Source organism: Arabidopsis lyrata, assembly GCF_000004255.2.
Source record: "Arabidopsis lyrata subsp. lyrata unplaced genomic scaffold ARALYscaffold_1, whole genome shotgun sequence".
Lineage (NCBI taxonomy): Eukaryota > Viridiplantae > Streptophyta > Magnoliopsida > Brassicales > Brassicaceae > Arabidopsis > Arabidopsis lyrata.
In genome coordinates, this window is record NW_003302555.1 from 3,995,123 (window position 1) to 4,021,220 (window position 26,098).

The window sequence follows — 26,098 nt, forward strand, 5'->3', positions numbered from 1 at the left end:
AACCGAATCCAATACCCGAATATACCCGAATGTACCCGAATACAAATATACACCTATAAATATTAGTTATATTTATAATTATAATACCCGAAATACCTAAAATTACAATCATAAATCCGAATATATTAGGTATTTTAGATATTTTTGGTTATATTTGGGTAAAGAGTAACCATTGTATTTTTGAGAAATCGGGTATTTCGGTTAGATTTGGGTATATATGAGTTAAAAACCCGAACCCGACCCGAACCCGAAAATATTTCGGGTATTTTTGGTTATTTTCGGATATTTTACTTTTTTTATTAAAATACCCAAACCCGAACCGAGCCCGAACCGAATTTTTAGAATACCCGAATGGGTCTTGACTCCCTACCCGAATAGACCCGATACCCGAAAAAAAAGAACCGAACCCGAACGGATACCCGAATTGCCAGGCCTAGTAGTAATTGCCGTTGCTACCGCAAACAAAGTTTTTTTTAAAAAAAAAAAAATTATGGAAGCCTGAAGAAGGTCTAAAACGGCATCGTATTAGCCCTCGAACCAAATGAGCAAATTAGCCCTGTCAAACACCAGGGTTTAAATGATATTTTCCAGAACAATTGGTGTTTTTATTAAATTTTAAAAGATGTTCTTGCAAAACATTTGAAGTTTGAGGGTTATTTTTCATTTTCCCGAAACTTGGGAAAGGGACTCTTCTAACCCTAATTCACTAATCGGCGGTAAATTAGGGCAGCACATTAGCGTTCTCTATCTCTCTCTCTTAATCTCCTTCACGTCTCTCAAATTCATCTCATTCTCTCTTAGTAAAGTAAGCTCTCTCGTTTCTTCATAAGGTTTGTGTTGATCTCGAAGTTCAACGAAATTAATTAGAGAGATTGATAAACCTAAAATGTTCCGGTTATATAGTTATGCACGGCATCTAGCAATCGAAATTTATTCTAATGATGTAGCTAATGTTCTAAGATTAGGAATCAAAGTTTTGGAATCTGATAGAAGCTTATGACGTAAACGTTTTAGCAGACCATCATCTCTACTTGCTTCTCCTTTTTTATCTCTATTTTCAATAGGTTGTATTGTTGTTGTGCAGATTAGATAAGCAAAAACAATGGTGAAGTATAATTTCAAGAAGATAACAGTTGTGCCAAATGGAAAACAGTTTGTTGATATCGTTCTTTCCCGCACTCAGCGCCAGTCCAAAACTGTTATCCACAAGAGTGACAAGATCAGCAAACTCCGTAGCTTCTACATGATGAAAGTGAAGCTCACACAATCAAACTTTAACGATAAGCTCTCTGCCATTATCCACGAGTTTCCTCGCCTCGATGAAATCCAACCCTTTTATGAATCTCTTCTTCATGTGCTTTACAATAAAGATCACTACAAGCTCGCTCTTGGTCAAGTCAATACCGCCAAGAACAAGATCAGCAAAATCTCCGCGGATTATGTGAAGCTACTCAAGCATGGTGATACTCTGTACCGGTGCAAGTGCTTAAAAGTGGCTGCTCTTGGGCGTATGTGTACTGTTATGAAAGGAATTGGTCCTAGTTTGGCTTATCTTGAGCAGGTTAGGCAACACTTGGCGAGGCTTCCTTCGATTGATCCAAACACTCGAACTCTCTTGATCTGTGGATGTCCTAATGTGGGAAAGAGTTCTTTTATGAACAAAGTTACAAGAGCTGATGTGGATGTTCAGCCATATGCTTTCACTACAAAATCACTCTTTCTTGGTCATACTGATTACAAGTGTTTGAGGTATCAGGTGATTGATACACCGGGGCTTTTGGATAGGGAAATTGAAGACCGTAATATCATTGAAATGTGTAGTATCACCGCATTGGCTCATCTTCGAGCTGCTGTTTTGTTCTTTCTTGATATTTCGGGTTCTTGTGGTTACACCATTGCTCAGCAGGCTTCTCTTTTTCACAACATAAAGTCTGTGTTCAAGAACAAACCGTTGGTGATTGTCTGCAACAAGACTGATTTGATGCCTATGGAGAACTTATCTGAAGAAGACCGGAAGCTGATTGAAGAGATGAAAGATGAAGCTATGAAGACTGCCATGGGAGAAGATGAAGATGCAGTGCTTTTGAAGATGAGTACTTTGACTGAAGAAGGTGTGATGACAGTGAGGAATGCTGCTTGTCAGAGGCTGTTAGATCAGAGGGTAGCGGCGAAGATGAAATCGAAAAAGATCGTTGACCACTTGAACAGGTTTCATGTGGCGATGCCGAAGGCTCGTGATGACCAAGATAGGCTCCCTTTTATACCTCAGGTAGCTAAGGAAGCTGGTGAAAAGGAGAAGCGAAAGACCGAGAAGGATTTGGAAGATGAAAATGGTGGAGCTGGGGTTTATTCTGCTAGTCTAAAGAAGAACTACATATTGGCTAAAGAAGAATGGAAGGAAGACATAATACCTGAGATTTGTGATGGTCACAATGTTGCTGATTTTGTTGATTCAGACATTTTGAATAGGCTTGAGGAGTTGACAAGTGAAGAAAGTCTCAGGAAGGCAGAGGAAGAAGAAGAAAATGGTTTTGAGATCGAAGGAGAAAAACTTACGGAGAAGGAGAAGAATGATTTGGCTGCTATTCGTAAGAAGAAAGCTTTGCTTATTCAAGAGAGTAGACTTAAGAAGAGCAATGCACAAAACAGAGCAGCTGTTCCAAGAAAGTTTGGCAAAGATAAGAAGTTTACAAGGAAAAGAATGGGTAGAGAGTTATCATCTCTGGGTCTTGATCCGTCTTCTGCTTTGAACCATGCAAGAAGCAAGTCTAGAGGAAGAAAGAGGGAAAGGTATGATGGTTTGAGTATAGATGCTATGGATGTGGATGTGAATGATGATGAGCAACAGAAGAAGAAGATGTGTCTGAGATCCAGATCAAGATCTTTGTCAAGATCAAGATCAGTGTCAAGGCCACCACATGAGGTTTTACCTGGTGAAGGCTTCAAAGATTCTTCACAGAAGATTAAGGCAATTAAGATTGGACACAAATCTCACAGAAAGAGAGACAAAGCTGCACGTCGTGGAGAAGCAGACAGAGTTATACCATCTCTTAAACCAAAACACTTGTTTTCAGGGAAAAGAGGCAATGGAAAAAACCAAAGGCGTTGAAACCAATGATTAGGTAATTTCCTTTTCTTCTCTAAACAATGGCTAGTAATTGGTATAAGCCATGCATATCTCTATATATCAAGCTTATGTGTCCTTCACTTGTACTTTTATATGACTTGTATAAATATTGTGGTTAGTAAGCTGTAACAAAAAGAGATGATAATATGGTGCATTGGGTTTTTGCAGGGGGACTATGCAGATGATGAATGGTTTGAGGATTATCTATCAAGTTTTGGATTTGAAAGCTTTTTACTTACTGTTTTTTTTACTATTTGTGGATTTTCTCGGCATTTGTATTCAAGTAAGACGAAATGTCGAGAAAATAGTTGATTTCTTGGAGACAGAGTTATGAGTGATCTTTCAGTGAGTCTAGACGCATAAATTTATAAAAGCTTTATTTCTTCTTTCAGTACATACTTGAGCACTTAACACACCTAGTTGTATTACACTTTGGTGAGAGTGTATTAACGAGGATCTATAGCAACGAAACAATATATGTTCTTTCTCTTTTAAACTTAATTTCTCTTTTACACCCAAAATAGAAATAAAAATAATAATATATGTTCTTTCTTTTAGCATATATGGATGTTTTTCTTCAATCGTTTTTGAATTCTTTACATAGATTATATCTTGTTATGAAACTTTGGAGTTAACTACTACGTTGCATGTTAGCAGAAATAATGGTAAACTTCCCTTTGAATTGTTCCAAACCAACGAAAAAAGAATTGTTCCAAAGCCTAATTACAAAATGATTTTCAGACATATCCTTGAATTGATTCAAAATCCTAGACACAAAATATGTGACACAATCTCAATCAAATTGTGAAAACAAAAGATGAAACCCTAATTCCGAAAAACTAATGAGGGATAAGTAATTACAAACATGCATCCATCTAACATTAATCAGACAAAACTCTCCGGCACATGGGGCAAGTATTTTGACAGTGACTGTGTTTGTTATCCCTTCCGATGGCAGCAGCTTTTCCCCCTCTATCTCAACTTCTAATCGAGGAATATTCATATTCAAAACAAAATTGAGAAAAAGAGCAGAAGAATTTCGAAATCTTGTAAGCAATTGGGAAGCTTAGGGTTATGTAATGAGTAATGACGGTGTATTAATATAAGTGGTTGTTATTATTCGTTTGTGGGTTATGTAATGAGTAATGACGGTGAATTTATATAAGAGTTTTAATTTCCTTTATTTCAATTAAGTTATTACAGAATTCTGTCTCAGATTGAACGCTGTGGATTGTATCCTATCTTCGGACTGGGAGATCATCCCTGGCTTTAAAACTCAAGTACATGAACCTAAGAAGTTAGTAACTATGTTGAAATTTCTGGTTACAAACAAATGAATTAAAGCCTCAAATCAAGGGTTATTTTCTAACTTTCTGCTGAAGAAGCTCCTTATCCATAACACTCAAGTTGAAAACAAATGTGTAGCTTAGTTGTTAGACTGTGAGAGATCCGCCATTGTCACCCGCTGTAAGATTCAGAATCATCGTCGCAGCCTTCACAGCCCTGTTACATTTGCCATCACATAACACAGGTTTAGGGTTTCAGGCAATCGATTCATAGGAAAAAAAAACACACAATCGGACAGATCAAACAGAGCAGGATCATGGCTCAGTATTAGAATCCTCAAAAAATGATTTCTACCTAATTTATAAACCTCACAGATAAGGGCAAGGGAAAACATTTTTTTTCCGGTGTATATAATCTGGGGAAGTTAAGTGTTTCTTACCAAGCATCAGGAGCTTGATACAAGGAAGCTGAGTTCCCGAAGCAGGAAGTGAGTAATTCTGTGTTAATCACGCCTGGATTTAATGCAACTACTGCCATTCCTTCAACTACTTCCTTTGCCACTGCTCGGCTTAAACCCTCAATCGCCCATTTTGATGCACAGTAAGGTGCAACCTGCAGATACAGTTTTGGTTTAAAAAGTTAACCGCTTTGGGATCAGGTATGAAATTGCCAAACCATGAGTGCAAAGATTCCGAGTATTTAAGGAGCCTATCATGAATAAAGTTATCTGCATATCCTGCATTTTCAAGAGGTGGATACCAGAAAAGTGCTCGGCCAACATGAAGACGGTTAATAGAATGATTCTAGGTTTTGCAGACTATGGCACAGGGACCAACCAAGTAACTTACTTAGACATTCCAGGTGAAGCTATAGCCTTACCATCCATGTATAATAATTTAGGAGTGTATACTCTAATATCAGGGAAAAAAGTATCTAACATCATTATTGTATTAGGACAAAGTCTAGCTCAATAATATCGTATATCTAGATATCAATAATTCTCTATGTTTCAATTGACTTTGTTACCTTTCTGTAACTAAAAGAACAAACACACAGTAACAGCTTGTGATTCAAGCGAGTGACGATTGAAACTCACCAAGGCAGCACCAGATCTTCCCCATCCAGAAGACATATTCACAATAATTCCTTGCTTACGTGGGAGCATCAAAGGTATAAAATGGCGAAGCACATTTGCTACTCCTTTAACGTTTGTATCCATGACATTGTCAAAATCTTCTGCAGAGACTTCCCAAATCTTGCTGTTCTTATTGATGGTACCAGCGTTATTAACTGCAAGAAGCATATACCAACAAATAAGACTTTAAAATTTACAGTAAAATGATGCAAAACTCTGTGCCCAGAATGTGCAGGAGATGATGATCATGTAACCATCAAACCAACACTTGACAGACATCAACCTCGAAAAAAATGAATGAATTCTTAGATGCCAACCATAGATATAATTGAAGATGGGATAGAGCGTCAACTTCAGAATACTCAGGAACTCAAGGGAAAACCAAAAAATGGCATGACATAGCAGTTAGAACGTAAAGAAAGGAAAGCATCCAGAAATTTGAAGCAGGTAGCGTCTATCTTAGGGTTCGATCTACCAACGAAAAAACATTTCCCTAGAGGAATGATGATACCTTTTATTACAAGATTCAAAAACAATAAAAATGCTCATGACATCCTCATGCAGGTGCACACAAGGCTGATACTTGAAAGTTGTTTTCATCAGACAAAGGTTGAAGACTGTAAGACGAAAAGTGTCAAAGAAATATGTAAATATACCTATGATATCTGGGACACCCTTCTTCTCCACAATTGTGTGTGCCAGTTCTTCGACACTGCTGTTTGATTTCTGCAAACATATACCATAAATCTTGCTAAATTCAAAAACTAAACTCGCAAGCGTCCGCATGATAAATAAATCAGGCCGTTGCTGATCAAACAAATTTCATCAGGAAAGCAACCATTAATCTAATTCCAATAACTACTTTTTCAAAATTTCTACAGCTTCCGATTCATTTGACATCACACATACATATTTGTGGATAAGACTCGATAGATACGACGACCAAAATTCACACAAAACCCGAAGCACGAGAGTCGGAAGAGCGGCAATTACCACATCAGCGGTGAGGAGGAGATGATTGGTCGGAGAGGAGAGCTCCGATTGAAGAGCGGTGAGCTTCTCTTGAGTACGAGCGCATCCTATCACAGTGTGACCTCTCTTGGCCAACTCGAGAGCTAGGGCTCTTCCCAGACCTTTGCTCACTCCCGTTATCAGAACGGTCCTCGCCGCCACAACAGAGTTCGCAGCCCCACTGAAAGGCGTCGCCATCGTCATCGTTTAGCCCAATGGCCGATTAATTTCTCTTTCTTCGGTGCCAAATGTGCCGCGAATAATAATAATATAATAAAATAAACTAAATTCCCAAAAAAAAACCAAAATAATTTTTATTTGGACGTTTAATACCCAATTCTTTTTATTAGAATAAAAATACCTCATTTAAATATATGTTGTCTAAAAATACCTAATGTTTAAATGGTTGGTAGATTCGACCCGGTGATTTAACGGCCGTTATAGAGTCATTAACTGCCGTTAAGTTTTAACAACACGTATTGAAACAAATATATAAATCCTGTTTACTAGTAATTATTGTAAAATTGGCGTAGTCTGGTGGTTAGATGGCTGTTTTGTCCACAGAGAGTACCCGTGTTCGAAGCACCCCATCAATAAATTGTTTTAATTTTTTTTTTCCCCTTCCGTCTTCTCTCCTTCTTCTTCCTCCTCACTGTGTAACGTTAATCTAGGGTTTTTTTTAAGACTTTGTGAATTCCAGAATTATGTGCTCTGTAATTAGATCGTTTTTTCTTATCATCAATCCTTTGTTAAGTGTCCTAATTTTGGAGATAAAGGTAGAAACTTTCCTCTACAAATGGCGACTAGAGGAAGCAGATCGGATAAAATTTAGAGGATATTCCAGCAATTCGACGGGAATCGCGATGGTGGGTTTAACTGAGAAGAGATGGCGGCTCTGGTCATAGTTGTTTATCAACGGAGGAGGCAACAGCGATGAAGCTTTGGGTTAAATGAGGAGGAAGGAGAAGGAGAGTAGGAGGGAAAAAAAAAAAAAAAGCAACGGTGGACAATGGGGAAGATTCCAATCCGGGTTCCATGGGTGACAAAACACACATCACACCACCTGACTAAGCCAATTTAATTTGTACATTTGAGAACAGGTTGTATATATCTGTTTTAACACGTGGAGTTGAAATTTAACGGCGGTTAATGAGTCCGTAACGGCCGTTAAATCACGGAGTCGAATCCACCAACCATTTAGACATTAGGTATTTTTAGACAACATATATTTAAATGATGTATTTTTATTCCAATAAAAAAAAATTGGGTATTAAACATCCAAATAAAAATTACTTTGGGTTTTTTTCGGGAATTTTCCCCTTTCTCAGATATAAATTAATTCATTTGTTTACCTTAGAAATTAGTAGTATCAAAATTCTTATTAGAAACTGCAGTATACGAGTAAGTAGTAACTTAATAAAACTCTCAATTCGAGTTTCACCAAAAGCTCTTTCAACTTAGATACGTAATAAAACTAAAATATTTACAGATGAGAAATGAAGAGATGATTAGGTCAACAAGTCATAAGAACATCTCTTGTTTGGTTTCGTAATGATATCACACTGGTCTCCAACGCTCAATCTCTTCTTCGACTTCCTCAGCAAAATTAGGAGTCTGGTCGTCTGAGTTTTGTGACCGTCTTCTTTTTCTATGGCGATGAGGTCTCTCTTTGTGTGTTTCTCTATCTGAACTCTCCTCCTCACTTGATATACCACTTACACCATTTCCCGTGCTTCTTCCACGTCGTTTTCCTTTCCTGCTTCGGTTACAGTCAGGATCCTGGGTCTTGTATCTATCTCTCTGTTTACTTTTGTCCCTGTCTTTATCTGACTGATTTTCTTTGGGACTAGTCTCTACACTTCTCTTCCTGTCATTTTCTCCTTTAACTCCAAGGTCTGATCCTTTATGCGGATGATGTCTACTTTCAGTTGAATCTTCAGCGTGCGAATATCTTGAGCTGCTTCTTTCATGCCCATGTTTCGATCTTTCTCTCTGCGACTTATCAGAAACTGTATGAACCCTATCATGTTCATGACCCTCCTCTTGATCAGCTGATGACCTTTCCCTGCTGTATTTTCTTGAACTCCTGTGGGTTTTCCTGTCCTTTTCATCGTCTGTCTGTTCTTGTACTTCTGAATCTGTCCCTCTTCTGGATTTTTGTTTGTGACCTGTATCTCTCCTACCATCAGGAGAATCATCATCAGAACCATGGATTCTTTTCCTTATCACCCGATGTCCAGGAGAGTGTTCACACCATCTGCTATCACGATGCAATGTATCCTTAGCATACCGTCGCTCTTTATACATCTCCCTCTCTAAACTACAGTCTCTGCTAGGACTGTCATCTCCATCATGACAGTTCTCGGCATGCCTGCTAAGTTCGTCTTCACGAGTGCTGTCCCAAGTATCACCATGATATTTACGGCTCCTATAAGAAGGCGTAGATCCAACGCTCGCATGATCATGGTTCCTCGATCTAGATCTTCTTGAAGGTTGCCTGACATGGGAACAAAACACATAAGCATGACGCTCCATAACCAAATTAAGTAGGAAATACACTGATAAGTTAATTAAAGATGAGGATCTCAAAAGTTAGAATTCCAAATATAAAGCTACCTACCTGTGTGAATCTGTTGATAGATCTGATCTTGAATTATTTAACGACCCTGAAGATTCATGTTCCATGTACTTTTCATCTGAATAACCAAATAAAGAGGTCATTTTGTGAATCCAGAATCTTGGAGGTGGTCTGTCATGGTCAGCCCATTCGTAGTCTCCACCAGGATTTCGGAAACAATGTATAAAATTGCAAGCAGATCCACGAGAACAAGTCTGCAAAATAAATGAAAATCATGAACTAGAGATAAGCCAGAAGACGGGATCTCCAGACTAAGAACTAGATGAAGAGTCATACTTTAAGCCTGGACTTCATGTACTCCCCACATATGGCAACTTTCCATCTTGAGATGTTGACAAACTCGCAATTCACCTAATGAGGATGTGCAATTATCATGGATAAAAATGTCAGCAAGCTGAAAGTAACAGAAATCAAGCCTCACGTACATACACATCAGTAAAGTGTCAAGGCATATTCGAGATGGTGGATATGAATCTCCTGATTTGGAAATTGACGAACCAAATTAACTATTCCTTTTTTTGTCATACAACCAATTATTCAATTGAAGATAGATAAATAAATTAAAAAGAAAAAGAATGAAAGATATTAGATGGATACCAATTTTAAGTCATTTGATCAGCGAACTAGATGCTACAAGCCTACAGTATTTCGACATTCTATTCTAGATTATACCAAGACTATATTCAACCAGCGGATATGAACAAAAAATGCCACAGATAGGACAAGTGAGACCTCTGACAACACGTCCTACACAAAGGCTAGGTTAAGTGAAACCTAGATATGGGTCTACAACAGTATGCCAAAAAGATACAAACAGTGAGGAAGAAAATATGATGTGTGCTAATAAAGATCTGACAAGCTAGTGTCAATATTGCACAGGAAGCGGCCCATACAGATCTGACAAGCTAGTGTCAATATTGCACAGGAAGCGGTCCACTAGACCAAATCGTCATGCACATTTTTCAATGAAAGGCAATGGGAAAGGTCTCTAGAGGAGCAGTGTACCTGTTTACCAGCAAAGTATCGACCATTAATGGACTGGTAAGCAAGAATAGCTGATTCTAATGATCTGTAGTGCACATATACATTGCCCTTCAAGTGGAATGAGCCATTTCTACACACCTGAAATGGATATAAACATTTGATTTTGAGAAACGAATGGGTAGGACAAAGGTCAGAAGACAAGACATATCTACCACCAAATTTTTTCCTCAAACACGGTGTTCCAGTTGGTCTGATAATGATAAAAGATGCCGTGAACCACTAGTTTTCAAAATGGCTAGCCTAGTGTGGCTCGCAGACTGAAGAACTTACATTCGGATTTAGTATAAAATGAATCTATGACTATGGCTGATAATGGAAAGTAAAACAAGAGGGGGAAGAGGAAAAAGGGAAGAGAGGGAGCAGAAGAAAATCGACAGACCTTGAAATTAATAAGTTCTCCATACTTTAGGAACTCTGTATGAACATCTTCATAAAATTCTTCATAACAATGTTCAGCCTCCTCATCTGTATACTGCAAGAAAGGCGGGAAAAGAGAAAGAGAGTAAACTACAGTAAGTGACTAAAAGAAAGGAAGCCAGGTGATATAATGCATGTGACGTCCACTAGTTTTAATATCAAGCATACCAGGATAGCTATAGCCTTACTAAGTTATAACTGCATTAGTTTCTTTTCAGACACTACTAGACAAAGCAGTCAGCCCCTATGGAAAGACATTTCTGTTCTTAATTCAGGAAAATCAAGCACTTCCAAGGTATTGAGAATTGAATGAATCATTTTTCAAATATCACTCACACCAACGAGCAAAGTAGAAGACACTCAAAGAACATGAAACACCGACAAACAAGTGAGAGATTGACACAACATCCTAGAAATCAATAACTACAAATATACAAACACCAAGTCAAATAAAGTGTGTCTAGTACTGCTATCAAGGTAAGAGAGGGCACGAATACAAGTCCCCAATTTTTGATCAAGATAACAATCATATTATAGCTAATCTATCAATCATGTAGGATACAAAGAAGTGAATCGCAACTCCAACCCCGCCAGGTTATAATGATGCACCTCCACTGAAGGGAAACCATCAATGTCTGATGTATGTTAAAGAAGATAGTAACGAGAATATAAAAACAAACAACATAATTCTGTAAATTCAAGAGCACGCAGCGAAACAAAACAAAACAGAAAAGAGGCAGAGGAACTGTGGTAGTTTTGATTCAGATAATAGAAGCAAAGAGTAATAGAGAAGGACTAATAATTATCAGGATACTACTAGCATCACGAGATGACAGCGGTTACAGACCTCAAGCCCCTCATCCTGTTCCCAAGCAATACCAGGACCATTATACATGTTCTTCATAAGTAGAGTGCACGATTTATTGGGGTAGAAATGAACTCTGCTACAACGCGGGCCAAACCGACAAGCTCCAGTTTTCAAATGGAAAGGACAATGAGCTTTATCCTGGGGATTGAGAGAATAAAATCAAAGCGAAGTTACTAAAAGGAACATAAGAATGATATATAAAACTAATACCATCTCAATAAAGGTATACAACAAGCACCTGCTCAGTCCCAAAGTTGGGTACTTCTTGTGAAACACTCTCCAAAATCTGTTGCGCAGAACTAACATTCTGATAATTGGCACAGGCTTCACTTCCCGGAGGTAGAGGATTTGATGTAGGCCTGTCAGAAATCTGCAAAACAAACTCCACATTGGAACTCTAGAAAAATATGAAAACACTGAAGAAGATATGTTCACCTCGATGATGGTCAAATACCTCGTTTCCATCGACCTGAACAACCGATTTCTTTGGAACTCTCACTTTGTTCTTTTTGAGGATGATCTCATTTCCCTGGAATATAATTTCTGGAGGCCCTTCTTCGATATATTCATATTCACCATCCTCATCCTCGCCACATTCATCATGCCCACTAGCCTGCCAAGAGAAGCACAAAAGCGTATGTCAATAAATGTCATATATTCAAATCCAGTTCAAAATTAAGATCTCTTCCATGGAATCAGTAGCAACCAAAGTGAGCTCGATAATTGACAAAGAAAAACAACAAAGCAATACCTCAAGCTTTCTCAATTCTTCTAGATCCTTCCAACGTCTCTCTTCCTCTTCCCGCTTCGCTTCTTCTTCCTCCTCTTTCTTCCTCTTAATCTCCATAGCCTCTCTCCAAGCTCTCTCACTCTCCTCAAACTCCTTCAACTCCTTCTCTCTCCTCCGCGCCTCCTCTTCCTCAATCGCCTTCAACCTCTCCTGTTCCGCCGGATCGTTCAACTTAGCCTCCGCCTCCTCCCTCTCCTTCTCCGCTATCTCCTTCCTCACCTGCTTCCTCTTCAATTTCTTCAACGCTTTTCGCTTCTCCTTACGGCTCATCTCCGCCAATTTCTCTTTACTCTCTTCAAAACTTTCCTTCTCTCCCAACGCTTCTCCGTGTCGCTCTCCTTCTTCCTTTCCGTTCTTCTGCTCCATTTTTTTCCGGTAGCGTTAACCTCGCTTCACGGTGGTGGAAACACAATTTTAATAGAGAGGGGTGCAAATTCGGTTAGATTGAACCGAAACGGTATAAGAAATCAAAATAAAATTGGATCAAACCATACCAAACCGGAGAACCCTAGTTGGTTTACCTATTGACCTCAGAGACTCCAAATTGCTGCTGGTCGGAAATTTAGATAACTTCATCGTCTTGTAGCTTAAACCTGCGGCTATTGATTTGTAACTTTCTCATGAAATTCGAATCTTTCTCCATCTGCTGCTACGAGGATTTCACTTTTAGATCGCTCGACTTTCTTGTATTTGGGTTTCGTATCTTTTTGAATTTGCAAACTTAAAGTCAGCGACTTTTTTGTTTTGCTTTGTCGATTGCATAATCTTTGTGAAAAGTGCATGCGTTGTACTTCCTTCTCGAGTTTCAATTTTTCTCTTGAAGACGCACTTCATCTTCTCCAACGTTTCTTATACTCCTCAAACCAGATTAAGCAGATTCACGCTGTCCTCTTTACCAGCAAAGCATTGGTTGCTTCGAGATGGAAGACGAAATGCGTCTACAACACTCTCATTCGATCTTATCTCACTACAGGACAATACAAGGCCTCTCTTGCTCTCTTCACTCATATGCTTGCAAGCCAAGTCCAACCAAATAACCTCACTTTCCCTTCACTGATTAAAGCAGCTTGCTCATCTTTCTCTGTTTCGTCAGGTGTTGCCTTACATGGCCAAGCTTTTCGAAGAGGTGTCCTATGGGACCCATTTGTTCAGACTTCTTTTGTTCGGTTCTATGGTGAAGTTGGTGATTTGAAGAGCTCGAGGAAGATGTTTGATGATATATTAGACCCTTGTGTTGTAGCTTGTAACAGTTTGCTTGACGCTTGTGGACGAAACGGAGAGATGAATTCTGCTTTCGAGTTATTTCAGAAAATGCCTGTAACTGATGTGGTTTCTTGGACTACTGTTATCAACGGGTTTAGTAAGAATGGGTTACACGCCAAAGCTTTAATGGTTTTTGGTGAGATGATACAGAATCAGCGTGCGGTAATAACACCGAATGAGGCTACTTTCGTTTGTGTACTTTCTTCATGTGCTAATTTTGATCAAGGAGGTATTCGATTGGGGAAGCAGATTCATGGATATATTTTGACGAAAGAGATCATCCTTACTCCTATTTTGGGTACTGCTTTGCTTGATATGTATGGAAAAGCTGGTGACTTGGAGATGGCATTGACCATTTTCCATCAAATTCGTGATAAGAAAGTTTGCGCTTGGAATGCGATAATACCAGCTCTTGCCTCCAATGGTAGACCTAAGCAAACGCTGGAGATGTTTGAGATGATGAAATCAAGCAATGTGCATCCGAATGGGATCACTTTACTTGCAATACTCACGGCTTGTGCTCGATATAAACTTGTGGACTTAGGTATCCAGTTGTTCTCTTCCATATGTAGTGAGTTCAAGATCATTCCAACATCAGAGCATTACGGTTGCATTGTTGATCTCATAGGCAGAGCTGGACTATTGGTTGACGCTGCCAATTTCATTAAAAATTTGCCATTCGAGCCTGATGCTTCTGTTTTCGGAGCTCTTTTGGGCGCTTGCAAGATTCATGAGAATGCTGAATTAGGAAATAAAGTAGGTAAACAGCTTATTGTACTGCAACCTCAACACTGTGGCCAGTATGTCGCATTGTCGATGTTAAATGCTTTGGATAGCAATTGGTCAGAAGCAGAACAAATGAGGAAAGCCATGATAGAAGCTGGAATTCGGAAAATCCCTGCTTATAGTGTGTTATCTTAAGGCTTGAGAAGTAAGAATAGATTGTTTCAGGCAAGAGTTACTGTGTAGTGTAATCTCTGTTCTGTTCATGTTATGTCAGTAACATTGATCTAATTTACTTCTGTGAGTATCTTGCTTCTCTAGGTTCATGTTAGGGGTTTGCAGTAATCTCATGAGTTGAACAATAGGAGAAAGCAAACGAGACATTTCACTCACTGATTTGAAGCACAAAACAGGAATCTCAATGTCTCTCCTTACAAGGTTACACAGTTCCTAAGAAAAACTTAATCCAACACATAGACATACTTCACTACTATGCACAGGTGGGACTATTTTACAGGAAAATTAGGAAAACAGTTTTTCTTAATAGGTGAAATAGCCTGATATTCCGGAGGCAGCTAAATCTGAACTGGTCTTTGCGAAGGAAGGTATATCTCCTACACGATTCATCTTCTTAAACCAATGACCGATTGTCTCAACTCCGAGATAGGAAAAGAGTACCGTCAACGCTCCACCAGCAACGGCGATAATTGCTGGAAATAACCATCGGGTTCCATCGTAATGCGGTATGGTCACCCAAGACGCCGCAATATAAGCTGTTGCCATGAACCCTACAGAAACCCACATCATTCTGTGCGTGGCAACCAGTAATTTCTTCAAGGGTTTCCTCTTGTAAGGTATGATGCTAACAAGAAGAATAACGATGCACAAGGACGTGAACAGTGCGATGTTGTTGCATATCGCAAAGACCTTAAACGCCGTCGTTTTTCCCACTAAGGATTTCCCTCTCCATGGCCCGTCTTGGTAGACGCCCCCCGGAGGGTTTATCCCACCGGCATAAGCAACTGAAGCAATCAAGACTGCCACTATCGCAATCGTATTTCTTGCATTCTGTAATGCTTCTATATGCATCTCATATTCCAAGCTCTGACGACCTCTTTCCACTTCCTGTTTCTCTTTCTCTCTGCTATCTCTGATGTGTTTATTCCTATAAGTCTAAGCAACCGTATTACCTCGATCTCTTGAGAGCTTTCGTGTTCTACATTGTTCTCAGAATCCAGCTCTTGTAAAGTCTCGGTGCCAAATCTCAGCCACCTTAATAACAACTCAAAGTCTTGGGCCTCTCGAGGGAGAAGTTGAAAAGCTTCGAAACCCATCTTGTTCTTGTACATGATATCTACTATATTCTTACCAACAATGTAACGTATAAGCTGCAATTTGTTAAGTAAATATGTGAGAAGAAACACCACTAAAAATAGATTATGTACCATCTTATAGTAATGTAATCCTAACATAGAGTATATGGGAAGTCAAATTTTGTAACTAAAAATTTAAAGGAGAGGGCGACAAAGAAAACTACTCACAGGAGCATCACAAGCGACGGATGCAGCAATATGTAAGACAGTGTTGCCACTTTCATCTGTTTGCTGTAGAAGAATTTGGCTGTTAATTCCCAAACTCTCTGCCATAAAAACAAAGGCATCCATATTTTTGTTTCGAGCAGCGAGATGAAAGACTGTCTCTTTCGACGGCGTGATTGAGCTGAAAGACAATGGAACCTTGTCCAAGAACTCCTCCAGGATTACAACCGAGCCTCTGACGACCGCAAGATGCAGAGGTGATAAACCTTTGGTGTTAAGTGCTTCTTCTAATCCTTGATCGAGCCCTAACAATATACTTGTCAGTTCAAAGTCGCTTTTATCACACGCATGATGCAGTAGCGTTGATTGTGAGCCGTCTTCAACCACCCAAGCTTCTTCTCTAGCTAGGTCTGGAAATCTCTCCAGTATAATCCCTGCGATACCTGACCAAGGATCCGAACACAGTAGTAGTGAGCTAGTGATTTTTACACAAGATTACGAAATAAGTTGAGCGCACACTAGAAGAAACTTACTAGTGGATCCTCTTGATATGGCGAGATTGAGTTCACCGAGGCCGATTGATTGTGTCTTTTCCGCGATGAGTCTGGCAGCCTCTATAGAATCGCTACGGCAAGCCAAGTTGAGTGGTGTGTGGTTGTTGATATTGCGTGCAGAACACACTTCCAATCCAGTCTCTAACATCTGCACAACGATGTTTACGTCTCCCAGGACAGCAGCAAGGTGCAAAGGTGTGTTTCCATATGCGTTGCGGGAACAGACGAGGGAAGGACGGAGCTCAATAATCTTGGAGACGAGTTCTCGGTGACCAAGCTTTGCAGCCATGTGCAAAACCGTGTTGTTCAAGCGTTCTTCCTCGTTTCTCTCCTCCAACGACGACTCACTCTCCTCTACCAACTCCAAAAAAGCTGGAAGGTCATTTTTAAGGATCGCATGGAAGATCGGCTGCATCTTTTCTCAAGATATCTAGAGCAAAAGTATGAAATTGTTCTTACTCTGGGAGGGAGATCCCAAGTGGTTATATCTTTTTATGATGACTCAAATAGATCATGTATAAGAGTTCTCAGCATCTTGACATTTTGGATTATGATATTTTCTTATTCTTTTCCAATTTGTATTATATCTATCACTCATTGTACGTAATCTTGAAAATTTTATATTTGTTGACTTCGTAACCAGAAGACTTAAAACACCATTCATACGCTTACAAACTAAAACGCAGGTTCCTCTCTCTTTCTTTCACGCGCAATTCTTTAGTTTTTCCACAAGAAAATAATTACATTTCATTAGCAAAAAAATGTGAACTCGTCTTCATACACTTTAAGATAAGAGGTGACGTACTCGTAAAGACATGACAGGACTAGGACTAAAACTAAAAACTCTGGACAATTCCAAGGCAATGGATATATATATATATCACAAACTCAAGAGTCAACTGGCTCAATGGCACCTTTTCATCATCTTTTCCTGTCACGACTGAGTCAGAGCCCATCTGTGAACAAATGTTACGGTAACAATAAAACTAGGTGATTGGCTCACAGCATGTAAGGGCGTTAATGTTGTCAGTAAATTTCGGTCTAATTCACTTCTGTTATATCTCTTGCTTCTCCGTTCGCAATATTCTCATGAGCTGAACAAATATGAGAAAGCAAACGAGACATTTCACTTACTAATTTGAAGAACAAAACAGGAATTTCAATGTCTCTCCTTTACAAGGCTACACAGTTTCTAGAAAAGACTTAACCCAACACATAGACATACTTCACGGTATACACAGAGCCTTCTGAAACCAGAATACATATTAATTAACATAGGAGCAAGCTTGGTTCAGAACAAGGATAAGCCTTTAAGTGTCATGCCCTGTTCTTGATCGTTTTGGCTCTGTTTTGGACTGTTGTAAGTGCTCTGTTTTTGCTCTACTTTTGGTCGATTCTTAGGCAAATAGTCTTTGATCAAACTCATTTGTATATAGTTTGTATTTCTTAATCAATTTCACATTTCATCAAAAAAAAAAAAAAAAAATTAACATAGGAGCATCCCCACAAAACCAAATCACACCAAGAAAACTTCTAGCTTCTAGCTTTGCTTTTCATACCAATTACTATCTCTCTGTTCCTCTTCCACTACTCATACAGAGTCAAATAGGCCAAGTTCTACTTCAAAACGATCTGTTCTGTCTGTGGCAGCCATTATTAGATCTCCGATATCCAGTCTTATTCGATTCGGGTTTTTAGTCTTTCTTATAACACAAGAAGTTTACAAAGGAAAAACGTACATGTATGTACACTGAATTGATCAGCTTCCTGTGGAATCCGTTGTTAAAGAAGATCAATAGCTTACTTGAAAACTAAATGTAAACTCATCAGCTTCCACCAAGAACTCTCTTGAGGTCATTCTTCTGTTCTGACGTTAGTCTTGACGGGAACAAGATCTCAAAGTTGACTCTGAGGTCTCCTCTCTTCAAAGGGTCTTTAGTAGGCATTCCTTCATTTGGGATCACAATCTCCTGACCCGGTTTTACGATATCCAGAACCGGGATCGTTAGGTTCCTCCCGTCTAGAGTGGTTACGCTAATGGTGAGGCCCGTTAAAGCATCTATAAGAGAGACTTTCTTCTCGAGAATCAGATCGTTACCGTCTCTTTTGAATACCGAATGCGGTTTCTCGTCTACCACGAATATGAGATCCGCGGGAGTGACACCAGGTTCTTGGTTGCCTTTCTCCGGGAAAGTTATCTTTGTGCCTTTCTTCCAACCTGGTTTTATGTCTATCTTCAAAATCTCTTGGACAGTCTTTGGCTTTCTGTAATCAAGATATCATCAATCAGAAGGACAAAATCAAAGCTCACTAGAAGCTCAATCACAGAGAAAACAACAGTTGTAGAACCTAGTCACTACAAAATCTTATAGTGAAGATCATCCAACAATATAAGAAAACATCATCAACTGGATCACATGAGAAAATGGCAAAAATCAATCATTCACCAAAATCAACGACTAACGAGATCGATCAATGGCATTCACAAGATCAGGATTATGAGAAACTTACCCAAAATCATCGGGAACAACGCGAGAAATGCGCATCTTCTTCTTGGCACCTTTGTAGAGCTCCTCCAGTGTGCAAGCCAATTTACTCTCAATAGCCGGCGCCTTCCTATTCGCCGGCGGCGGAGTCTTTCTATTAGCCTGGCTCCCTGCTTCTGCACTTTTAAATCTCCGGCCGCCACCGTCAGCGCCATCTCCACGTGTCCTTCCGCTACTCCCTCCGCCAAAAGTATCTCCGGATTCGCCGAAAAACTCAGCAAAGATATCTTCAGCATCACGCGGATAATACCGAAACTCAGAGTTGCTAGAAGAGTAGCTCCGCTGCTGCTGATGCGCCGCCGTCTCCGCCGCAGTAGGTAAATCGGTGGATTTAAGACCTTCTTCTCCGTACTGATCGTAGATCTGACGCCTCTGAGGATCGCTCAAGACGTCATAAGCCTCAGAGATCTGCTTGAACTTAGCTTCAGCTTCTTTCTTGGTCGTAGGGTTTTTGTCAGGGTGCCATTTCATAGCCATTCTCCGGTAAGACTTCTTCAGATCATCTTCGTTAGCGTTTCGATTCACTTTCAGCACATTGTAGTAATCCACCCCCATTGATCCAAATCTTTCACCAAACCAAAATAAAAAAAAAAAAAGTCAAAACCACAAAATAGAGAGAATCTCAGCTGAAATCGAAATTTTGTAGTTTGAGATTTCACAGAGATTGCGGAAGAGAAGAAGGAATCGGATTCGAGATTTTTTTCGAGTAAAATCTGAAATTGGAATAGAAAAAAAAAAAAAGGAAACCAAGAGTGGAGTGCGTGTAATGTAAGGTAGAAGAAGAACATGACAAAGGAGAATGAGAAAAATTATTCTTAATGGAGCCACGTGGCATTTATTCGTACTTTATCTTTAACTTCATCTTATGGTGGTGAATGGTAAATAATTGATCACTATCATTTTCATATTCCCTTTTTTATTAGACAAAAATTCTCTTGTATCTCATTTTTTTAATTAATGAAACAGAAACAAACATTTTTAGTTTCGTACTTAAAGTTAAAACAAGAAAGAATTATTACTTTATTTAGCCGACAAAACAAAAACAAAAAAAAAAAAAAGAGATACAATAATTAAACCGACCAAACCACTTACTATTAATCTAGATAATTAAATTATTGATTGTGTATATCAATCTTGGAATTGCACAGACTGGATACCAAGTGAAAGTTTGGTCGGAACATCGACTAAGTGGTTTTGGTAATTCACAAAAAGAAATGTTATGGCAAATCACAAAAAGCATGGTTTTGATAATCCATGTTTATATGTTTTCGGTACACATGTAAAATTTGATCTGAGGTAATATATGTGGATCACAACATTGTCACAACTCAAAGATTATGAATGAATATGCAAAAGACATAAATAATTCTGGCTGTGCTTAATCTAGGTCTTATTCCATTTGAGTAAAACATAACTTACATCCTAGTAAACCAGTTTATGCTTGCGGCTTAGGAAAGAGCTTCCTTGCGAATTCAGCGAGCTTTGTAATCTCGGGCATTATAGGTTTCACAGCGGGGTCATCACAAAACCGCTCTGCCCATTTTGCTAGAGAAGGAGTCTTGGTCTCATCAAGAAATTTATGATTGGCATCCAACTCGACAACTCTCCACCAACCCAAGAAACTTCCGAGGGCAATGTCAAGGTAACCGATGTGGTCACCGTTGAAGAACGGTTTTCCTTTGCTGCAATCGTTGAATGCTTTCTCCAGAAGCTCGGTCCTTTCTTCGACTTGAGCTATGGATGCTTTCTTCTCTTCTTCTCCTTGAGCTGTTAGGATGCTTCTCAGAGAGATAAACCACTTCCATTCATATCGAATTAAGTCAGAACATATTGTAAGATTTAATTAAGATTAAGCTTATGTAATAGGTATAGTAAGAAACATAAACAAAATGTCTAATTTCTTTCAACATAAAGTTGACTAATTACCTCCTAACTATGGGTTATGAAAGTTAGTTGAAGCTGGAGTAGTCCAACCCTATCCGGTTTAAATCGGTCATATAGTGTTATTCTAGATTCTTAACCAGATTAAACCAACAAGAAGCAGAAAAGAACCGCTAAATTTTAGGGATGTATTAAATTAACCAAAACCCACATAATCTATACTTTGTTACATGCAAATCCAAGTTAAAACAGCAAAGTGAAGAACAAACTATGAACCTGATCGTCTATGTAGGCAGCCCAAAACCGTGCGATGGCCCGGTCGTAGGGATGTGACGGGAGAATGGACGGTCCAGATGAGTTCCAAGCCTCGTCGATGTACTGAACGATGATGTTGGACTCACAAACCGGTTTGTCAGCGTGAATCAGAACCGGCATCTTCTTGTGAACCGGGTTTGATTTGAGGAGCAATTCGCTCTTTGAACCAAACGTCTCCTGGAGGAATTCGTAGCTAATAGATTTGAGGTGGAGAGCAATCTTCGCCCTCATGACGAAAACACTCGCCCATGAGCCGATCAGCTTCACGTCTTCAGTCGCCATTTTATCCCGGAGATTAAGAAATAAGAACCGTCAAGGACTCAGAGAGAGAGGGAGAGAGAGAAAAGCTTACGGGTTAAGATCGTGTGAAAGCTAAGAGGGTAGGTATAGGTTTCAATTAGAGAGTTTAGGTAACGGATAATGAAGATATACGAATTAAGTTTCGACTCGTGTTACAGACTGGTAAATGAGTGGTGAAAAATTGAAGTGTGGCCAATATATGGCGTGGCAACAATGAAACGATTAAATCCTGGCATTGGGACCATTTCACGTGTTTGTTGATTCTTCTAGGAAATAGTGAGTTATGGATTATATGCAATAATTATAAATTTCTTACTTCTCAATCCACATAACCTAAAATTAAATCATTCAACATACCCTTGATTAAAACTCACACACAAAGATAAAGCCATGCATCTATATAAAACAGTACCATCTCTTAGTTTATTCTTGCAAGATCTCGACCCACAAATACAAAACCTAGTTCAACAGCAACTTAATTAGGCCTGCGGCTTAGGAAAGATCTTCTTTGCGAATTCAGCAAGCTTGGCAGTCTCTGGCATGACAGGTTTGACAGCGGGATCATTACAGAAATTCTCAGCCCATTTTGACAAAGAAGGTGTCTTGGCCTCATCAAGAATCTTATGGCTGACTGCTAACTCGGTGACTCTCAACCAAGCCAAGAAGCACCCGAGAGCTATGTCGAGGTAACCGATGTTGTCACCGTTGAAGAACGGTTTTCCTTTGCTGCAATCGATGAACGCCTTCTCCAGAAACGCATTCCCTTCTTCCAGTTGAGCTATCACAGCTTTCTTCTCTTCTTCTCCTCCGGCTTTTAGGAAACTTTTTAGAGCGACAAACCACTTCATTCATGTTGATTAATGTCCAACATTGAAAATAAAATATCAGTTTATGTCATAACATTTACAATGTATACATAACAACAAGACATCTACTTTATTTTAAAACTAGTTTCTTGAGTTTTTGAAACTGTGTTTTAAAACACTTACATTTGCTATGTTTTGCGTAAAAGTAAGATATCATATCTTTATATATTAACTAGTAAACACAAAAACATAAAGACATATATTTTGCTTTGCAAAAACTCTGCACTATAGATTTAAACTTATTTATTGTGAACAAACTCTAAAGATCAAATTAATTAAAATCTTGAAGAGCAGGTGAAAGAAGAAAATAAAAATACCTTTTCGTCGATGTAAGCAGCCCAGAACCGAGCCATTGCCCGATCGTAAGGATCCGATGGGAGCATGGACGGTCCAGATGAGCTCCAAGTGTCATCGATATACTCGACGATGATGTTAGACTCACACACCGGTTTATCACCATGAAGCAGAACCGGAATCTTCTTGTGAACCGGGTTTGATTTAAGAAGCAACTCGCTCTTAGACCCAAACGTCTCTTGGAGGAACTCGTAAGGGACAGACTTGAGGTTTAGAGCAATCCTCGGCCTCATCACAAAGGGACTCGCCCATGCACCGATCAGCTTCACGTCGCTTCTTGCCATTTTCTCTTCTAAGATCCAAAACAGAGGACTCGGTGCGTGTGAATTTGTGAGTGAAAATGTTTTGACACGTTGAAGCGTTTATTTTAGATCGGTGTGTTGTTGTTACTTATTATATGGAAGGGAAGAGGGTAGGTAAATTTGATGGCGGTGATAGATAGCGAAGAAGGCCCAATTAGAGCTTGACACGTGTATCAAACGGGTGGGAAAACGTTGAAATTGTTGGTCCATCACTTTATTGTGGTCGACGAGACGGCATTTATATGGGTGGCAACAATTGAAACCATAAAAACTAGCGGCAATCTTCACTTGTATAAATTTGTATTTCATGTTTAAGAAATTTGTATTATTATTAGGAGTATAAGTTAATATTTTTGCTTTAACGATTAACGATGTGATGTTTATTTGGGTTTTTTTTTTTTTTTTGTCTTTTTTGCCAGCTAATTAAGTGATACAGTACTATTAAACGAAAGAAGTGAAACCATTAAATGATAATTAATTACATCTCAGGGAAGACAAACACAAATTCACCTAAAAAACAAACATGTACGTCATGCCTCACAGGACCACACGAAATGTGAACATTGAATCGCAGTCACCAAATCCCGCAAAAAGAATATTCGTCTCAATTTTGTTTTGTTTGTTTTCTTACGCTTTAAGCTCATTGTTTCCACTCAAATTCCTAATTAACATTAATAAAATGGTTTGCGGCTATCACTAAAATGGTGCAAGGTTAGGCCATCTCCAATGGGAGGTTTTAGTTAGTTTGGGAAGGGGTTCTCTGGTTAAATGTTAATAAAAATAAATCAAAACCCAAAATTATAAGGAGAACCGGCTCTCTGTCGTCTCTCTCGACGTTTTACCAAATCGAAGACCCAATTCTATCTGTTTTGTCCCCAATCCAATCTCCCACCAAACCATCGCTTCGTTCTCTAGAATTTCAATTGGGTTCTTCTTCCACCGCCGATCCAATTATCCCACCGCCGACTGAAATCGTCATCGTTATCAGTGGTCCGAGCGGAGTTTGCATAGACGCAGTGATCAACAAGCTTCGTCAAGTTCGTGAAGAGGTTAGACATCTAAAGAACTTTGATTACGTTGTGGTGAATTGTCTGTTCCTTGTGGTAGATACTCCTAGAATACTCTCGATCCTGTTCTAGTTTCAGCTATCGAGTCGATCCAATTCGTTTTTGATTTCATTTTGTTCCTGTTGAAATTTTTGTTTCATTCGTCTAGATTTGTCGCCAATTAGACGTTCAATTTCGTGTATAATTGGAAGTTAGGTATCGAATCAGTTCTTAGAAATGTCTAATTTTATGGAGAGTATTCATATCAATTTGATTGTTTATAAAAAGAGTGTAGCTTTTCATGTATGAATGATGTGGGATTGTTTGGTTTCATATTGTGGGAGGCCCTTTGTGGGCTGTTACTTAAGCTTTGTGGGGGCATTGTCATGCTTACAACGATTGGCGTCTCTAATCATGACTGGTTCCAAAAAAAATGATGCTTTGGATTGGTTAATGTCCTTACTTCGTAGTTGGTATCAGAGATTGTGTAAGTGTGTTCATCATATTTTTTTTGGGTGATTCTAGCTAAAGACGAGCGTTGTTGATGTTGAGTTGATTCTGGAATGCAATTACAACGTTTGAGTGGCTCACAATGCTTGACATTGCAAAGGCTTATCTAAGAGATGGTTCTAAGGGAAAGGCGAGAGAGATGCTTCGTAAAACAGATGAATTGAATGATCCAAAGTCTTACGAGAGACTCATAAAGCTATATGGTGAAGCAGGGAGAGAGATGATGTTTACCATATATGGGACTTGTACAAGAACACAAAAGAGAAGAACCATGTATTGTTTTGCAAAATTTGAATTTTTTTCTAAAGAACCCCATGGGTGGTTCTAACCATTGGAGGACACAAAACTTAAAAGCTCCTATGCTAGTACTTAAATTTGAGAAATGCTAAATTTATTCTTAAAAAATTCTGAGAACCCTTCATGGGGTTAAAACCATTGGAGATGCTCTTATACATTTATTTTGGAGAGACGTCGATTCCTTTAAATGTACAATGGATCACATGTCGGCCCCTAGCGGAGGAAGACTACAGGCCCAAAAGGAATTGAAACTTCCTTAATATAAAAAAAAAAGATCATACATACTTTAGGCCTTTATATATATATATATATATATATATATATATATATATATATATATATATATATATATATCTTTAGTCAGATTGTGAGTAAGAAAATGTGGTACTTACTACTTAGTCAAGTTGTTGATTGTTTTGAATACTGAGATAGATGATTTTGAAATTATGAGTTTTATGACTTAAGATTCTGGAATAGTGCTTTAAAGTTTGTGTGGATGATAATTCCTTTTTTATGTCCCTTTCATTTCTCACTAGCTCATCTTTATAATTCAATGTAACGAAATATATTATTTTCTTGATTTCCAAACAAGCAAGATGGTGTGTCGTTAGTTATTCAAGTTTTACATTTTGTTTACAGTATTTTGGCTTGTAAGTTCTATAATTAAATATTTATTCCTAAATACATCTAAATATATTTAATTTCATGAGTTAGATATGTATTACAAAACAAAATAGACTCAATTTTTTTTGTTTCTTGCAGAATTTATTTGCCGGTCGCATCTCTTTTAATTCTTTTTTTTTTTTAAAGAGAAACGTCTCTTTCTTTTATGACAACATTTTAAATACACATCAATTGTCTAATATATACATAAGAAGATAAATTGATCGACTTCCAGAACAATCTCATGAGAAGAATACCATATAGAATAATACTTTTGCAAAATGCATTATATCTTCACTAGTTATAACCACAAATACATTATCATACAATGAATTATAAACAAACTAAAGTTGAGACTTTTTGAGCAACTTTAGCCTTTTAGGTTTCTTTACTATATTCTCATGAATCTAATTCCCTTATCCTGCCCGTTTGCTTGGTTGGCTGGGGACTTTAGAGTGAGTGGGCAGTTAACATTAATGATGTTTGTGCCATATTATTATGTCTTATAGGCCTTATTTCCTGGTTAGTCCGGGACAACCCTAAAGGCACATTTTGTCTAAATAACAATATACGTTCTTAAATATATTTTTCTATACCCATACTTTTCTATTTCTTAATAGATT

At 38.6% G+C, this 26,098-nt stretch overlaps 8 protein-coding genes and 1 long non-coding RNA gene across 10 annotated transcripts; 3 read left to right on the forward strand and 6 right to left on the reverse strand.

Annotated features, from left to right (window-relative positions):
* Positions 1-509: 509 nt before the first annotated feature.
* LOC9325864 (nucleolar GTP-binding protein 1) lies at positions 510-3,600 on the forward strand. 2 transcript variants are annotated; one of them, XM_002889754.2, is made up of 3 exons: positions 510-830; positions 1,085-3,122; positions 3,296-3,600. In XM_002889754.2, the coding sequence occupies exon 2, from the start codon at positions 1,103-1,105 to the stop codon at positions 3,107-3,109; it is 2,007 nt and encodes a 668-aa protein (XP_002889800.1). In that variant the 5' UTR covers positions 510-830; positions 1,085-1,102; the 3' UTR covers positions 3,110-3,122; positions 3,296-3,600. The 2 variants fall into 2 exon arrangements, with proteins under 2 accessions (XP_002889800.1, XP_020866512.1); XM_021010853.1 differs by having other exon boundaries at positions 510-805.
* Positions 3,601-4,283: 683 nt separating this feature from the next.
* Positions 4,284-6,828, reverse strand: LOC9325865 (NADPH-dependent pterin aldehyde reductase). The gene is made up of 5 exons (XM_021014834.1): positions 6,543-6,828; positions 6,206-6,275; positions 5,511-5,704; positions 4,854-5,026; positions 4,284-4,630 (listed from the first exon to the last, which is right to left on the reverse strand). The coding sequence occupies exons 1-5, from the start codon at positions 6,762-6,764 to the stop codon at positions 4,561-4,563; spliced, it is 729 nt and encodes a 242-aa protein (XP_020870493.1). The 5' UTR covers positions 6,765-6,828; the 3' UTR covers positions 4,284-4,560.
* Positions 6,829-7,920: 1,092 nt separating this feature from the next.
* LOC9328621 (zinc finger CCCH domain-containing protein 5) lies at positions 7,921-12,743 on the reverse strand. Its single transcript, XM_021012134.1, has 9 exons — positions 12,279-12,743; positions 11,982-12,140; positions 11,766-11,897; positions 11,507-11,665; positions 10,622-10,714; positions 10,204-10,320; positions 9,475-9,549; positions 9,181-9,392; positions 7,921-9,057 (listed from the first exon to the last, which is right to left on the reverse strand). The coding sequence occupies exons 1-9, from the start codon at positions 12,681-12,683 to the stop codon at positions 8,118-8,120; spliced, it is 2,292 nt and encodes a 763-aa protein (XP_020867793.1). The 5' UTR covers positions 12,684-12,743; the 3' UTR covers positions 7,921-8,117.
* Positions 12,744-12,832: 89 nt separating this feature from the next.
* Positions 12,833-14,598, forward strand: LOC9328622 (putative pentatricopeptide repeat-containing protein At1g10330). Its single transcript, XM_002889755.2, has one exon. The coding sequence runs from the start codon at positions 13,098-13,100 to the stop codon at positions 14,499-14,501; it is 1,404 nt and encodes a 467-aa protein (XP_002889801.1). The 5' UTR covers positions 12,833-13,097; the 3' UTR covers positions 14,502-14,598.
* A 73-nt stretch (positions 14,599-14,671) lies between these two features.
* Positions 14,672-17,080, reverse strand: LOC9325866 (ankyrin repeat-containing protein At5g02620). Its single transcript, XM_021012135.1, is given in 4 exon segments — positions 14,672-15,424; positions 15,427-15,691; positions 15,845-16,284; positions 16,375-17,080. Coding segments are annotated over 4 exon segments (1,722 nt in total). The 5' UTR covers positions 16,811-17,080; the 3' UTR covers positions 14,672-14,843.
* Positions 17,081-18,016: 936 nt separating this feature from the next.
* On the reverse strand, positions 18,017-19,694 carry LOC9328623 (dnaJ homolog subfamily B member 1). Its single transcript, XM_021011825.1, has 3 exons — positions 19,601-19,694; positions 18,907-19,506; positions 18,017-18,660 (listed from the first exon to the last, which is right to left on the reverse strand). The coding sequence occupies exons 2-3, from the start codon at positions 19,494-19,496 to the stop codon at positions 18,222-18,224; spliced, it is 1,029 nt and encodes a 342-aa protein (XP_020867484.1). The 5' UTR covers positions 19,497-19,506; positions 19,601-19,694; the 3' UTR covers positions 18,017-18,221.
* Positions 19,695-20,161: 467 nt separating this feature from the next.
* Positions 20,162-21,584, reverse strand: LOC9328624 (glutathione S-transferase U18). Its single transcript, XM_002892516.2, has 2 exons — positions 21,099-21,584; positions 20,162-20,739 (listed from the first exon to the last, which is right to left on the reverse strand). The coding sequence occupies exons 1-2, from the start codon at positions 21,417-21,419 to the stop codon at positions 20,377-20,379; spliced, it is 684 nt and encodes a 227-aa protein (XP_002892562.1). The 5' UTR covers positions 21,420-21,584; the 3' UTR covers positions 20,162-20,376.
* Positions 21,585-21,728: 144 nt separating this feature from the next.
* Positions 21,729-23,014, reverse strand: LOC9328625 (glutathione S-transferase U17). The gene is made up of 2 exons (XM_002892517.2): positions 22,621-23,014; positions 21,729-22,279 (listed from the first exon to the last, which is right to left on the reverse strand). Exons 1-2 carry the CDS (start codon positions 22,939-22,941, stop codon positions 21,917-21,919), a joined length of 684 nt encoding a protein of 227 aa, XP_002892563.1. The 5' UTR covers positions 22,942-23,014; the 3' UTR covers positions 21,729-21,916.
* A 680-nt stretch (positions 23,015-23,694) lies between these two features.
* Positions 23,695-24,822, forward strand: LOC110225094. The gene is made up of 2 exons (XR_002329501.1): positions 23,695-24,008; positions 24,531-24,822. It is a non-coding gene; the product is annotated as an uncharacterized LOC110225094 (long non-coding RNA).
* Positions 24,823-26,098: the final 1,276 nt, after the last annotated feature.